General features: G+C 42.4%; 1 protein-coding gene across 2 annotated transcripts in view; it reads right to left on the minus strand.

Moving 5' to 3' along the window:
• Positions 1-8,355: 8,355 nt before the first annotated feature.
• The window catches only part of SEMA6A (semaphorin 6A), a gene marked incomplete at both ends in the record, with an annotated part of 61,925 nt that continues 54,394 nt past the window's right edge, over positions 8,356-15,886 (minus strand). For both annotated transcript variants that reach the window (XM_080362371.1, XM_080362370.1), the window contains one exon: positions 8,356-9,545. In XM_080362371.1, the coding sequence (XP_080218497.1) occupies positions 8,356-9,545 (1,190 nt within the window). The remainder of the gene's footprint in view (positions 9,546-15,886) is intronic.

A 15,886-nucleotide genomic window follows, 5' to 3' on the forward strand; every position in this document is an offset into this window, starting at 1 on the left:
CAGGTAAATTCAGATATAGTTATCTCCTGTCTGGGTAAACACCTGAGTTGTCCAGTGAGAAACTGCATTTCTAGAGACACGGTACTTGCACTTAGGGAAGGGCAAAGTGCCTCTCTTAGAAGAGCAGTTTATTAGGCTTTAATTAAAATGAAGGTCTGGACAAGTGTCTCATCTTCCTATTACACACAGGTCTAGATCTCTGATTAGCACTGCAGGGTGATGGTTTCTGCTTTACTCTCACCGTTTTTTGTTGTGTAGTATACGCTCCATATATATTACATACATATACACAGGGACAGGCAAGAGGACTATCTGAAACCTGACATTTGGCTCTGCTAATTTTCAGTCATTGTTTTTTCCTTATTCTGAAAACATAGTGCTACAGATGAAAAGACTTGGTTTCAAGAAATTTTTTTCTTCTCTGTTTAGAGAAGACATATGATTATCAAACGAGGGTGGTGACCTTCAGTTTGTGGGTTGCTGTGGTACAGTCTTGTTCTGTTCTTGTGATACCATCAAAAGGTAAAATTGGCCATTGCTACCATATACCACACCAAAAAAAGAAAAAAAAAGAGGGTCAGGAGAAACACATGCTCCCTCACACACACAAGTCCTTGAACTTCTACAAAGAGGTATCACATTACGTTTTGCAGTGTTTCCTAGGAAACCATTTTAGTGTAAAAAGAACTCTTTGTCTCCTGCTCTTTGCAAAATTGTTTGAACCACCATATCTTGTAAAAGGTTGCTTCATGGGCAATTTATGCAGCATTAAAAAAAAGCTCAATCTGCAGTTTGCTGCACCATCGGAGGCAATACCTTTATCAGCAGCCTGAGCACTTTAGATTGTGTTTGTGGAGAATTGATAAGATTATGTCATCATTTCTAAAAGTCGGAGAAATAACATTTTTCTTGTTTTCTTTTTTTTTCCTTATTTTTTTTTTTCCCCTCTTCTGATACAGTGCCCTTCCCTACACACCAAGGCAGTATGAAAATTTAAAAAAGCAGAAATTTTTCTGGGAAGCTCTTATCAGCACCTTTTTACTAGCATGTTGGCTGAGGCACAGGTACATTATTTTTTCCCTTTGACCACAGAAGAGGATGGAACAGGATTTCTGCAAGTACAGCTCTTACTCCCTGGTGTTAGCTATTGCTTGGTGTGCCCACACACTGGTGTGTGCCACCCGCTAGCCCAAATCCAGCAGGTCAGAACAAAGGACTGTCCACTCTGAGCTAACCTGTGCCCTTTGCTTCCACGGGCTGAGCCCCTGCCTGCCCAAGGTACTTCCCCAAAATGGGGCAGTTTGGCCGCAGGGAGGGCAGCCTGACCCAGCAGTACAACTGCTTGGGAGGGTGTAGCCATCCTGGTCCCTACTGCAGGATGAGGTGAAGTCTTCTGTGGGGCTGAACACCAGGGAAGTGCTTGCAGGCCACGGAAAGAGCTGGGTTTCCACCAAGCTCTTTGCCCACTCCCTTTTGTTATTTATCATCTTGCTTAAATCCAGCACTGGAAGTCTGCTATTTCATCTTAAGGAGGATGAATGTGAGGGCACACAGTGCCTCCCCCACTGTTGGTGGGCTGGCCTGTGCTTCCCCTGCACTTTGCTTAAAGAGCTGACCTAATGAGTTTTGTTCCCTCCTGTTGTCCCTGTCATTTATAGTTGTTATAATTTCCTGTCATAGCTACTTTTTTCCTCCCCGGCTTGCGATATTGCAGGGTTTGGCTATATGGCTGATGTGCTCTGACTGCAGCCTGCAAGATTTGTCTTTGTCTTAATATATTATTTATGATGCTATTATTCCTTGCAGCGGACTGCCAGCCATGCTCTGCATACAGTTGCTGGTCTTCCAAATGCATCATGGCCAGCAAAGGAAAACACTGATCTAATTGAATTAACAGTGGTGCTGTTAGCCTTAATAGAGTTTGTCATGAAACACTAAGCAGATGTGACAATGATCTTGGTTAGTCATATTTTGTCCCTACTCCCAGACACGGTAACTGTTAGCCAGATCAGTGGGGAGGATAATTCTCCTTTGCTGATCAGTAATTGTTCTTACCTAGAGATGTGGCAATTGCTTTGGACTGGTGGTTGAAATAAGCCAAGGACTTGAATAGCAGAAAGTTTTATATTCTGATAATAAACTTGGCTAATTAAAACAAGATGCAGATGGTACTGCCACCTAGCAATTTTCACCTCACTTAGTCTGACTCCAATTATAGCCTTTCCCTACTGACTTACACTGTTTAAATTACCAAGTCAGGGGATAGATGACTATTTACCTGTTTCTGTTCATACAAAGAAATCTTAACACATCATCGTTCTACTGCACGAGGCATGTGATGATGGTCTTAGTATTTATTCTGAAAAGTATCTCTACTCTTAAAAAAAAAAAAAAAGAAGAAAGTAATAAAAAGACTACTTAGAGACTCATTAGCAGACACATGCATCAGCAGGAAGCATATGAATATTACACACAGAAGTGTTTCTCTAACACTTGTTGGTTGGAGCAGGTGCCATACTTCTGGGAAATTAACTTTAATTGGATAAATAGAAAAATGGCCTTAACTAAGCCAGTCCAACCCACGTTCTTAGCTTATTATTTTCATTAGACACTTTGAAATGCTTCATGTTGATCCCTTGGGTAACTTCTGCTTTTTCCCAGAGTAAAACATGTTTACAAGGAGAGGTTAGACAATCAACCATCAAGAATGGGTTAGGTTTGCTTGATCCTGTCTCAGTGCAGTGGGGTAGACAAGACTACCACTTGAGGTCCTCCACAGTGCTTAAAATTAGCTTTATAACCAAGCTTTAGAGAGCAAAAATCCATGTCCAGCCCTGGGAGAGTGCACAGAGTAATCTTGCTAAATCTGTGACGAAAGAGTGATCTGGAGTTGCATCCCAGAAATAACTCTGGCTGTCAGCTGGACCACTGTGTTGTTCCTAGTGTTGGTGCATTACTCTTCTGGCACTTTATTCTAGCACCCCCTTTCATGCGAAATCAGCCCTGTGTATTGCCATCTTGCTGGCAGTGAAGTGCACTGAATTGCCCATGTTTTTCCTGGTTGCCTACGGTTTTTTCATGTGAGGAGCTTTCAGGTGCAAAATATTCCCTGCTGTAGAATCTACAATGGGGCAGGATTTGCAGTTATCTTTGAAAGGACACTCTTGTGTCATTTGAAAAGGTATGCTTATTGGAGGGAGAGAGAAGGAACAGGGCAATGGACAAAGATTTATCTATGGACACCTGTTGTTTTGAGTCAGCTAGGTTCCATTTTGTGTAAAGCCATGTATGCAAATTAATGCTGATTGGAAAGGAACTTCCATGCATCCTCAGTGACATGCTAAATGGGGTCAAAATGAGTACCACTAATATGATGAATAAGGTGACACTAACTTGACTGAAGTGCTCAAAGCACCCTTGCTTTCTCTTGGGTATCTTTGTCCTGCTCAGCTCCAGGGAGTTTCTGGAGTGTGGCATCAGTCGTCCCTGATCTCATGATTTAAGTACAAAGGGGGTAGCTCAGAGGTCTCCCCTGTCAAAAGCCACCACATCAGAGGCTGTGGGCACTGCTTCTTCTGGGGAGGCTGAGCTGTGAGTGCCCCGTGGAGGAACCCTTCCTAGATGGGTTGCTGCTGTGGGTGCCTGTGCTGTGCTTGGCTGGGCAAGAACCCACAGCACAGTGGGGTCTGATGCACCCTGTTACCTTTTGTTCCTCTCCTGGTCACTTCTGCACAGCAGTATGGTGAGACAGCTCTCTGTCAGGGACTCTGTGCGTGCCAGAGCAGAGGTGGACATTCAGGGAGGTGTTGCAAAGGAAAATTGCTTTAAGTGGCTCGGTTCACACCTTCCCTTGGGCAGCAGTTTGTGGCAACACCAGCAGAGCAGTTACAGAACCCGTAAGGGCAGTCCCCTTCCTGCCCTCCCTCCTTCATGCCCATGCTTTAAAAGGACTTTAATTGGCAACAGACAGAGAAGCTCTGTAAAGGAGGCAGCCAGTGCCACTGTCCTCCAGGCAGGAGCCTGCAATTGTTTATAGAACAGTATTAATATGAATGTTAAAATAGAGGCATATTAATCTTTGAATAGCTTCCCTAGGTGCTGCTTATATGAAGCATTTCAAACAAAGCTGGACTAAGTAACTTCACAAAGGACTGGCTGCAGGACTGAAAACAATACACGTCTCTAAGCACCCAGAGAGCTTTTGCTTTCCTCTTTGCTGTGACTCTGCAGAATGTGGAGCACCATACAGTGCGCTGGTCCCCAGACTGGGGGTCCCTCAGCATCAGTCGGGGCAGCCCCCCATGTCCCAGGCGTGGCAGGCATCCTGTCCATACCCACACTGCACATCTGCATGTCAGCATGCCTCGCTCAAAGGAAGCCTGCACCCGAGAAAAGGACAGAGGTGCTTCTGTGGGCAAGGCGCTGAAAAATGATGTTTGCAATGCTATGGTCTTGCATGTCACTGCCATGTCAAGGCCACCACCTTTGGAGCCCTGGTGTCCTTCAGAGCAGAGAGGGGGAGATGGAGCTGCAGAGGGTCCTGCTCCTGCTTTCCACCGAGGAGAGCGTGCCAAGGCTTTGCGACTTCTCTTTTTAAATCCATCATGTCCTGCTCCTTGAGAAAACCTAGTAACTTCACCACTTTCTGCAGAACCAGTGTTAGGGCCATGAGTGGTGTGGGCTGGGGGACCAGCACATATCAGAAAGGCTCTAGGTCCAGAATAGGGTGTTCTGGCAGGACAGGGAAGCCGAAGTATGATCAGTTCTCTTATTTCTACAGTCACACAAAATTCCTGTCACAAAACAAAATCACTAAGCCCAGTAACTAAAAAAACCAAGCATTTTCCTGTACTGTAGTGACTGTAAGTGGTCCCCATTTACACAAGATCAATGTAGAGAATGCAGGTATGTTTTGACTCCCAAGATTAGAGAGATTATATACTTTTTGTTATTTATCTGTTTACTACCATTTTCTTGCAGAATTAATCTCAGGCAACATCCTCTAAATCAGGCCTATGAAGCACAATAGATTTATGCCTGCTAAAAGAAAACAGAGGCTCCTCCATTATTAATATGTAAAGCCTGGAGATGAAGTCACGTCTGTATGATGATCTATTTTGGTGGACCACGCATGCTTAAATCCCAGCCTTGATCTTTTAAACTATCAAGTCTGCCATAAATATTTGATGATGAACAAGCTCATAAAAAGAAAATGCAGAATATGAATAGAGAGAGAGCAAATGTGTGATTCAATTTTTAATTACTATCACCTTACTCTGAAGTCAAGTTCATCTTCTGTAAGACACAGAAGGTAACAAATTTCTTTCTCATCTAAATGATCAGCACTGAATTTGTTTGTATTTTTTTTAAATAAAAGAATAAATCATTGAAGAAATAAAAGAACCAAGACACAAGAAATAAGGTAAAACAGTCTGGTTTTATTACCATATGTAACCGAGAGCTTTTATTTCCCCCCTTCTCTTCCTTCTTTCTTCCTTTTTTCTTTCTCTCTCCTTTTTTTTTTTTTTGTTTTGTTTTGTTTTGTTTGTTTTTTTGTTTTTTTTTTTTTGTACAACATACATTAAGTTGTGAATCAGATGTTAGGGGGATGTGGAAATGAAGGGAAACTGGTGACGTCACAATACTTTACAACTTTACAACAAATGAGAGTCTGAATTTGTTGCATCTACCAGTGTATAGCAAGGGTGGAAAGCAAAGGCACACGTAGGTTCATGAACCCCCCAAAACAGAGGGTGGAAGGGAACTGGGACTGGGAAAGGACGAAAACAGAAGACCCACTGAGTACAAAATGCACGTTTCAAGGTCAACCCAGTAGCTGGTGCCATGTGTATCGTGAAGGCAGACTGCTCTGCACAAGCTGTTGCCGTGATTATTTGTCTCTACATTTTGGGAGAATGCTTTGAGGGATAATGTCAAGGGGACCTACGCATTTGGTGCTCCAGGGGTTTGGAGCCTGGTAAAAAGTTTGCATGTTAGTTCCTGTAAAAAAAAATGACCTTGCTACCTACTGTTTTCAAAGGATTTTCTGTTTGTTTTTTATTAAAACAACAACATTGCTTTGGATACAGATCTATCTACTCCAGTCTGCATAGTTCACTAAGGGTGAACAAAACTGTTTCATAAAAGAAGCCATGATGAAATGAAAGAACATGCAAGCACCCTTGTTACACACTTTGGTCTAGACCATCCAGACTTTATATATACCATCTATAAGCTAATGGACTTAAAATCTGTCTTTTCAATCATTCGGAAACAAAACCAAACCCCTGAAAAAACAAATGGAAGTATAAAATTTTAAAAAACAAATTGAAACAGAAACAACCACCTTACTCAAACATACTGTTCAGTAGATATATATATATAAAAAGCTTAGAAGCGATCCCCATCTTTTTTCTACAGTATGTTGACACAGTTATTGTAACAGATTAAAAACACATCTACGTTTTTGCATAAACTGAAAGACCAGAAAGGAACTTACACACCTGCGCGCGCACACACACACGCACACACTTGTGCGCACGCACACTCCCACACTAGCTACATGCACAGTCACACAAAAGAAACAAAGGAAAAAAAAATACATTTTTCCCCAAAGGAGTAGATGCAGCATCCTTCTGTAGCAGCAGTAGCTGCAGCAGGAGCCCGCCTGCCTGTCCTAGCTCCGTGTGCCATGCGCGCAGTGGGGTGTGCGGCCAGGTGCCCCGCAGGGCTCGGCCCCTCTCGGTGGCACTTGTCCCCAGTTGGGGGACACACCAGCCCCATAGATAAGGGTGTTGTTCACTTCCCTGCTGCCCGATGAGAAGGATCCCCATGCTGATGTGCAGCACAGGGGAAGTGGGAGGCGTGGGAAGGCAGAACCCCCAGCACGGTGCTGTGGGAGCATCAGCGCCTGTAGGTGGTTTTGAGAGAGGACTTGGCACAGCTACAAAGTCAAATAGAAGTGGAGGGTATGGTGCTAGCCTAATTTTTGGAGGAGCACGGGCTTATGACAATAACCACAACGTTCTTCTTTCAATGCCTTTACTCCAGTTCTTGAAGGGGCTTGGAGGAGGAAGGATCAATAAATATTTGCATTACTCAAAGGGGAAAAAAGGTTTTACATACTACAGCTCACAAGTATACACAACTGAGGGTGTAAGGCACAAATTTACATGTGGAAGAAAACAGGCTATTCACAGATATATTCCCACGAAAAACCCGTGTGATAAGACCATAATTTATGCATGGTAACAGCCGGCATATTAACTAGTTCACACTGTTTGAGGATTTTGTTTGCCGTCTCACATGCAAGGTGAAATGAGATGGCACATCACAAGCTGGTGCCTTCACAGAAAGTATTAGCTACTGACAAAGCCATGTTGATAGCAATGGTGCACAAATGTGCGGCTTTTTAGAGTTTCTCTTGCAGTTGCTTTAGAAGTTATGAACTTGCGGTATTTGTTTGTTGCTGTCTTAGGTCAGAGGCCCAGCCAGCTAATTAGCTGAGAGACTTAAATAGATATCCCCTGTTTTTCAGCTAATCAGGCAGTCCAGGCACAAAGTTCAGAATTCCAGCTCCAACTTATCTAAGTCAGTGAATTTATTGGAAAAATAAAAGAGTTTTAATTACTCCAGTTAATGGGTTTCACGTTAAATAGGTATCACTTTCAAGGTACTTCTCTGAAGAGCTGCTCACAGGATGATATGCAGAAGTCATTTCCTTAGGAAAAACAAAAGTTGAACAATAAATAAGAGGAGTTACTTGTGTTAACAGTCATGTGTTATTCATTAAAAGAGAAGGGTAGCAGAAACCTATGATATAGTTTGCCCAACACGGCATTTAACTGCTGTAACCAAATGGCTGTAATGTTGATGGGCATCATTTCACAGTACCTGCACATAGTAAACTTCTGCCATTGTGAAGTCAGAGTTAGCTTTATCAATGGATTATTTTTTTTCTTTTATTTTTAAAATTTGTTTTTGTAATTGTTTGTTTTGCTTTTCAGAGCACTCTTTCCCAGTTCAGGAATGCACTGTGCAGTTGGGGGCGGGGGGGTGAAATGTCACAGTCATCTTTCACCTGTGTGCTTTTGGCTCAACTTTTGTGATGGAGGGTTAGTCTTTTGAGCAAAGAACTGGCGGGTTGTGGGGGCGAGTCCTGCAATTGCAAACCTTCAACCATGGGTCATATGGCTCGGGCTTAAAAAAATATTCCACTTTTCCCAGAGAGCAGATATCCAACACATCTTCAGCTTGCAACAACCATCCTCTCTGAGGAGCAAGCAATAACAGCTGCAGAACACTGGCTTTCAAGGGCAACCTCTGCTTAATTGCCATCCTCCCCCCCGACTCTGATTATGTACATGCATCGTTGGGCTTCATGGATGTGGAGTGCGGAGAAAAGGAAGGTTTGGGAGGTACATCTGGCTTTAGTGAGGGTGTGCGTTTCAACCCTGACCTCGTCAGCGAGTTGTAGGTGGTGAGACTCGGCTGCCGAGATACAGTCACAGCCTGTGCCTGAGCAGCGTGGACTTGTATGGAGTCCACTCGCTGCGGGGCTGGCGGCGGGTTGTCGCCCCGGCCAAAGCTCTGATTGCGGGAGAGGTGGGACGAGTTAGAGGAGTTGGTGTTGTTTCTCTTGAGGGTTGATGTCTGGTGACTTCTCGTGAGTGAGTTTGTAGGGTAGCTCCTCTTGTAGTCCACACTGTAAGCAGAAGAGTGCATCTCCAGCCGCTTGCTCAGGCCGCTCTGTGACAATGAGGCGCTGGGGGGCCCAAGGGAAGCTTCCCGCTGGGGTACTTTTGGTGGCATGCTGTCGAGATTTTCCACCAAGTTAACCCCGTGGCTGGGACTTTTGCTACTGAGTTGGTCCTTGATAGTTTTGTACTCAAGGGTGGCATTCTGGTCCTCCACAGACATCTGAGCCACATCGCTCATTTTTGGCTGGTCAACGTACTCGTGCTGGTAGCCTTGCTGGGCTATGGGCAGGACCACAACACTGGGTATGTGGCTAGGAGAAGCCCTGAGTGGCAGGTCGGTTGGGATCACAGGTGAGGCCATTGGGGGCATATCTTTTGTGCAGGCGTTGATGAGGTTCTGGTTTCTCTCCCATTCCCTGCTGCCACGGCTAGGCTTTCTCTTCTGTTGCAGGGTTGGGGTGGACTCAGGGGTTGGCAGGGCAGCCAGGTCCAGATGGTGCTGGTCAGCTTTGATTAGCATCTTGGTAGTGCTGCCTGGGGTAGTCAGCTTGCCATTGTGCATCAGAGGTGTGAGGATAGCTTCAGGCTTTGGCTCCTTGGACTGAGCATCCCCAAAGAGGCCACTGAGCTTGGTAACGCTGCTCATGGAGCCGCGGCGGGAGTGGGTCAGCTCCTTCTCCTTCCTCTGTACAGCGGCCACGTCTCTGCGGCGATGGTCGCAGATGCAGTACACTATGATTCCCGAAAAGACGGCCCCCATGACAAAAGCAAGAATAACAGCGATGGCCAACAGGGTGACTGGCACCAGCTGATCATGACCCTTCAGGTAGCTCTCACGAATCACTCCTGCAATGAATAGCATACAGTGGTTAAATAAACTATGGACAGGGAAAAAACTACTTATCCTTAACTACTTTGTTCAAAGGCACATCCCAAAACGTTTGTTTGTGTTTGGCAAGGTGATTTTTGATCAACTTGCCCAGAGTTGGAAACATACTGTACCTGACAGATACATCTTGCATGTGCAGCCTTGGGCTTTCTGTACAGCTTTCAGATCTGGAGTCGAAGACTATGAAGTTCAGGAGGGGAGAGAGAATTCACTTGCAGGACAAGTGCAATTGGTTTGAAGTCCTGGCCCTTGGCAACTCATACTGACTTCAACAGGTCAGAGCTATTAGTTCTTCTCCTCTAACACACTCCCCATTTCTCCTCTCCCTCTGTCTGATCTCTCCTCAGCTAATACCATCTTATTTTTGCTACAGTAAACCATTCACATTGAAAAACCTTTAAAAGGAGAAGAGACAGAAGCTCTGCAAATAGCAGAGAAGTGCATCCCACATTGTTCAAGGCTTCTTTCTCTGCTCATCATTCTGTTATCATTCTCATGTGTTTTAAAAGTCAGTGTCACATGCCTGAGCTTCAGGAGGATGCTTAAATAACTATGAAAGATAAGAGCACAGTGTTGAAATCTGCTGTGCCTGCTAGACGGCTGTCCTTGCTATTTTAATGTTAAAAGCTCTCGTTCTTAACACATGAATAGGTCGACCTCTGTGCTGAGGCCTATGCTTTCTCATCTGAAAGCCCTGAACCTGAGGGCCTCACCTTGTGGTCCTATGCTATGGTTAGGATCATTGTCAAATCCTACATGGCTCTCCAAGCACTCTCTGTCAGAGAAAGTATCTTTGGCAGAGTGTGCCTCCTCCATCCGAAGCCCCTAATACAGCATTAATCAATACCCTGAATTTCTGAAGAAAGTAGTTTTTTTCTGACATAGTTGGGCACCAAGCCAGCACCACTAATGAAACACAAACACAGAGCCTCTAGTTTGCTTTTTTCATTTCTGGTTTTGTTCTCAGCACTTAACAAGGAGCAGCCACAGCCTGAGAAGGAGCTGAAGGAACATCTCTCCCACCTCTTTCTCCAGAGAGGGTCCAAGTGCCATGGCATTAAAAGCTCCACATGCTCTAAGGAAATAAAATCCTCGCCCTTATTATAGGAGAGACAGCAAGACAGAAAATGTAGCTCCAAGGCTCTCCTGAGACTTTGTGAAGATACGAAACTTTCATGTTGTAAATCAGCTCCTTGTAGAATATTGTCTTTTCATGTATTTGGCAGAGAAGGTATTAGTGGCCCAGAATTAGAACCAAACGCAAAATGTTCCTCAGCAAATTATGTTACAGAGCACTGAAAAATTGCCACCATCTCACAGAAACCTTTGATAAGTATTCTGGCTAGATAGAGTATTGCTTCTACAGCATATATTTTTCTGTCCCCATTTAATCACAGCGTTTAGGTGGACAAGAGATATCTGCTTACAAGACAGGAACTTATGTTCAAAGGCAAAACAGCTCTTGAAATCATAAGTCCCTGTATGTGACATTACAGCTAGTTGCCACAGAAATAACTCTGCTGCAACAAACAGAGGGTTATGATTTCATGGGAGAATAAATAGCAAGAGTGGATGATCACTTAAGAAAATAAGGTCCTGCATCAATATACATGTCGTAATAGTAAAAAGGAAAGTAGATATCAGAAAACAATATATAATCAGGAACAATCTTCAAATTAAGTGTTTATAAGAGAACCTTCTTTTAGAGCTCAGTAGCTTTGTAAGAGGCAGATTTTTCTATTCTTTGTCATCAGCACTTAACAAGCAGTGGCAGAACCTAACTCTGTAATTTAAATCCACATACAAAATTGCTGTATACAGACCAGAAGCACAGTCTAGGGGTTACGGCACAGTCAGCAGTAACTACATTTCACTGCAAAGGTGTTGGTCTTCTGTTGACCTTCACCTGCTGATATTTACATGCTTGACTCTGCAGCATTTTGAGACAAAATTTATTTACACTTGTAAAACTGTCTGTGGTCATTAACTGGAGAATCAGAGACAGAGTCTTAAATGGGTAGGAAAAATGGTCAGGGAAGTGTTAAGTCTTATCCAGAAATGCATTGCTGGGTGTGAAGTTAAGAAAAGCTTCGACTTAAAAACTCTAATTGCATGGACACCTTCCATGCACAAACTTCTCAGATATGTGCCCCTTTGGTGACCTAAGTACAATGTTTTTTTTTCATGAAAAAGAATCAAAAACCCTGCTTAGTGCCTACATAAGGGTGTAAGCACTTACTGTCAAAGCCAACATGGGTTCACAATGGGAAAGTCATGCCTTCCTAAATTAATATCCTTTGATGTATAGGCTGGGGGTCAAGAGGATGGAGTGCAGCCCTGCAGAAAGGGATCTGGCGGTTTTGGTTGATTATAAGCTCAATACGAGTCAATAGTGTATCCTGGTGTCCAAAACAGTGAACCATGTATCAGAATGTGTCCAAAGGAGCACAACACAGATGGTGAAAAGACTACCGGGCATGACTGATGAGGAGCGGCTGAAGATACTCCATTTGTTCAGCTTAGAGATCTCATAGCTATCTAAAACTTTCTCATGATGGGGACTGGAGAGGTAAGCGCTGATCTCTCTCTCAGGTGACAAGATGTGAGCGAATGGCTCAAAGCTCGTGCCCTGACATTTCCTAGGGTTGTTCTACACGCTTCAGCCTTCTGCTTTAGACTAAGTCCTCCTCTGTGAAGGACAGCCTTAAGCACAAACCTGCATCACCCCATACAAAAGCAGCATTAAATCTTCAGTTTTACACTACCAATGGATATTGAATCATTACAACTCATGTTACAATATTACCATGCAGTTCAGACTGAGTGACCACGTGTGTTCAAGAAAGGGGTAGCTGAAATGATGTCAATCGCACTGCAGGTGTTACATCAGCAGAAATTTGTAAGAGTCTTAAACCAGCCTGATTCCAGCTATTTCCTCCTGAGCTCAAACCTTCCTGATGTTTCTTGTATTTTCTATACTAGAGTTAAAGGTTATTTAACATTAGTGACTTTGCTCTAGGCAGGCAGATCTTCACTGGACACAATGTCAGGTTAATGATACAATTTATTTTTTATCATGGATCACATCCATGTGTCTTTAGTTATGCAAGAAATCCCAACAATTTTAACTTAAATAAGATGGGGAAGATTTGACTCTGCATTAATGTTTATAGTATAGATACAATTAAGTAATGAAAATGTATGAAGAACGTTCAGCATCTCACTTGTCATGACCACAGTGGGGGCAGACTGATAACTGCAGTTGCTGTCAATCAACAATCAATCAAGCCCCTCACATCAGTAGTAACTGCCTTCAAAGACCGGGATGCATAAGCAAGTGTGTGATCCCAAATATGTCCCGAAAACAAGACAGTTTGAAAGCAAACAGGACAGCGTTCATACCACTTCACAAACTGCACTGTGTGTACTTTTACCTATTCTACAGTTGTTAAAGAACACCACAGTCCCCAAGACTCAGTCCAGCAACATTCAATAGCACTTATTACTTAAGAATTAAAATAAATGGAGGAAATTATCAAAGAGATGTAGGGCCTACATTTTTGAAAGTCGAAGTATTCAGACTCCCAGCTTTGAGGAAATATCTGCCATTGAAAAGTCTTATTGATATATATTATCTATCATCTTTCTAAGACATTATATACTGGGAAACTGACTGGTCTGGCTGCATAAAATGCTACAGAACTAGACTATAAAATATGATTGATATACACACCACTATATTATTTTTATCCTATTTTTAATAATAAAACAATTATTTGAAATTAAATACTTCTACTTTTAAAACATTATACCTAGCACTCTCTTTTTTTTGCAATATCTTCCCTCCAAATGTGAAAATACATTGCTTATTTTATTTTATGTGGTCTGAACTGCTCATCCATACTCTTCACTGCTTTCTGTAGTATATGAAGATATATCACCATGGATAATAACCAGCTATTCTTTGGAAAGGGATATTGTTGACAGAATTACCTATATTAACATTATACTTGGGAGAAGTCTGGCAGTTAAAACAGTAGTAAAAGTGAAAAAGCTTGAAAGACACAGACAAGGTTAAATATTTGCACCTTCAAGGATCAGACCTGACGTGTCGCTAATGCCACAAACATGCTGACACTTATTTGTCTCCCTGAAGTGTTCCAGTTAAGTCAAGCTCTGTCTCTTGCAAATCACAACTGGGCTTACGACTTCAGGGTCTTCCCATATGTGATGTACTATTATTTCTGGCTACTAAAAGAGCCAGGCTAGTAATCTGATACCCTCTGCATTCGGTGGCCATTCTGATTCCTGTACACAACCTGATCCTTCCTCCTCCACTAACTTTCTGAAATTTCATCCCATGTCCTTTTGTCTGCATCCCTTAACATCACCATTCATCTTCTCAGCCAGTATGGCCTGTACTGTAACAGTCTGGAACAGGCAAATCACCTCTTCTTACTCACTTAATGACAGAGAAGACCTGATATAGTATTGCATTATTCTGCTATACATAATTAATTTGATCTTCCAGCAGAGCTTGTAGGTAAGGTACACAGTGTTGGCTGGCTGGTTGGTTAAGAGGACATTAAGAAAAATGTTTCCAAACCTTCAAAGTGTTTCAGTTCTGAAATCAACTAGTGCTTGGATAAATCATATGAGCAGAATATTGAACTAGCTTGTTTACTAAAGGTAGCTGGGGAAAAAGCAAGGAGATATTAAAGTCAATAACACATATACTTTTTCTAAAGTTCTGGAAGAGGTGAGAAGCAGACTTTTTGAATGTCTCTGGGTGAAAATAAGAGAGAAAATAAAAGACCAGGGGTGATACAGATCTACCACATACTAAACCATCATAAGCATGAAGGAGATGAGGCTTCTTTTTTTCACTAATTAAAAAAAAGTATTCAAGGGTTAGGTATGTACCTCTATATCTACTTAAAAAACAAGTTTAAAAGCAAGAGATGCACAGTGCTGAAATATTATTGTACAAAAGTGCTGATGAAGCTATTCTGGGCATGTCCTGCTCCTTCTAATTCTAACAGGAAAGAACTTCTGAGGGCAGAAATGTAATTAGGATGAAATAATCACAAAGGAATAGAGTTCATCATTCTAAAGAATACATGAGCACAACAGAATAAGAATACTGACTATCAGTACAATAAGCTTCGATAAAAGAGGACAGATAAGCAAAGGCATAGAGACTGAAGCATTTATTCCTTTTCCTACTTCAGTATTCAGCAAAAATACCTGCTCTGATCCGTGATCAGCAATGTAACAAAGTCAGGGAATGAGTGTGGACCAGAAAAGAGGTAAACATATTTAGGTAATGCAGTTGCTTTCAAATAGTCTAAGGAACTTTTCCTTGACTGCTTAAGGAACTAGCCAAAGCAATTTCTAGATACTGTGCAGTGTCTTGGAGAATGCTGGAGGAAGTGTGAACATCAAGACCTCTGGAAAAGGACAAGCATATTATTTGCCTTTGAGATGAGCTAAAGCAAGGACCTAAAAAATGTCAGACATGCCAGTTCAATTTTTAGAATGGGAATGACACTACAGCCAGTGACTAAACAATCAATTTTATGAGCATCCAAAGGATGAGAAAATAATTACATATATTCAAACCAACCAACCAGCAATCATCCAACCAACACAAAAAAAAAAGTCACCTAAGCAAATTTATCTAGAATAGATTACATCAAACCAGACAAACTTCCTTTCTTGACAGGATAAATGGCGTAATGAGGAAACATTAAGTATGACACCCTTTGACTTCTCTAAAGTCTTTGACTCATTTTCTCAGAAGCAAATGAGCTAAAACCTGCTAAAAAGCTGCAGGTGAAAAGTACTGATCAAAAGTCTACCTGGAAAGAGATCTGAAGTAAGGTGTCTGTCTCAGGAGAAGAACAATTAGCAGGCATCTGCCGAAAGGAGACCTCAACTGCAGAGGCCCAGCAAAAGAGCTGTGTCCTTTTAACACATAAGTATAAAAAGAAACATCCCATGATAAAGCTCAAATTTCTTTTCTTCATCTGTGATTAGGGACAAGGATGGCAGAACATAAAGAAGAGCCTCACAGCCATGTTCCTCTAAGTCTAGGTTCTGGTGTATGCTTCACAGTGAGCACAAACTGGAATTCCAGCTTTTACAACCCTCACAGCTGCTTGATGAATGAAAACAAACAACAAACTGCTTCCCAGTTTGAATAGCTGAATTTGAGGCTGTTTTAGTGATACAATATTCTGGATTCTGCTTGTGTTCACAACCAAGCTGAAGTCACAGAGAACAGCAAAAGCTGTGC

This window comes from Nesoenas mayeri (genome assembly GCF_963082525.1).
Source record: "Nesoenas mayeri genome assembly, chromosome: Z".
NCBI lineage: Eukaryota > Metazoa > Chordata > Aves > Columbiformes > Columbidae > Nesoenas > Nesoenas mayeri.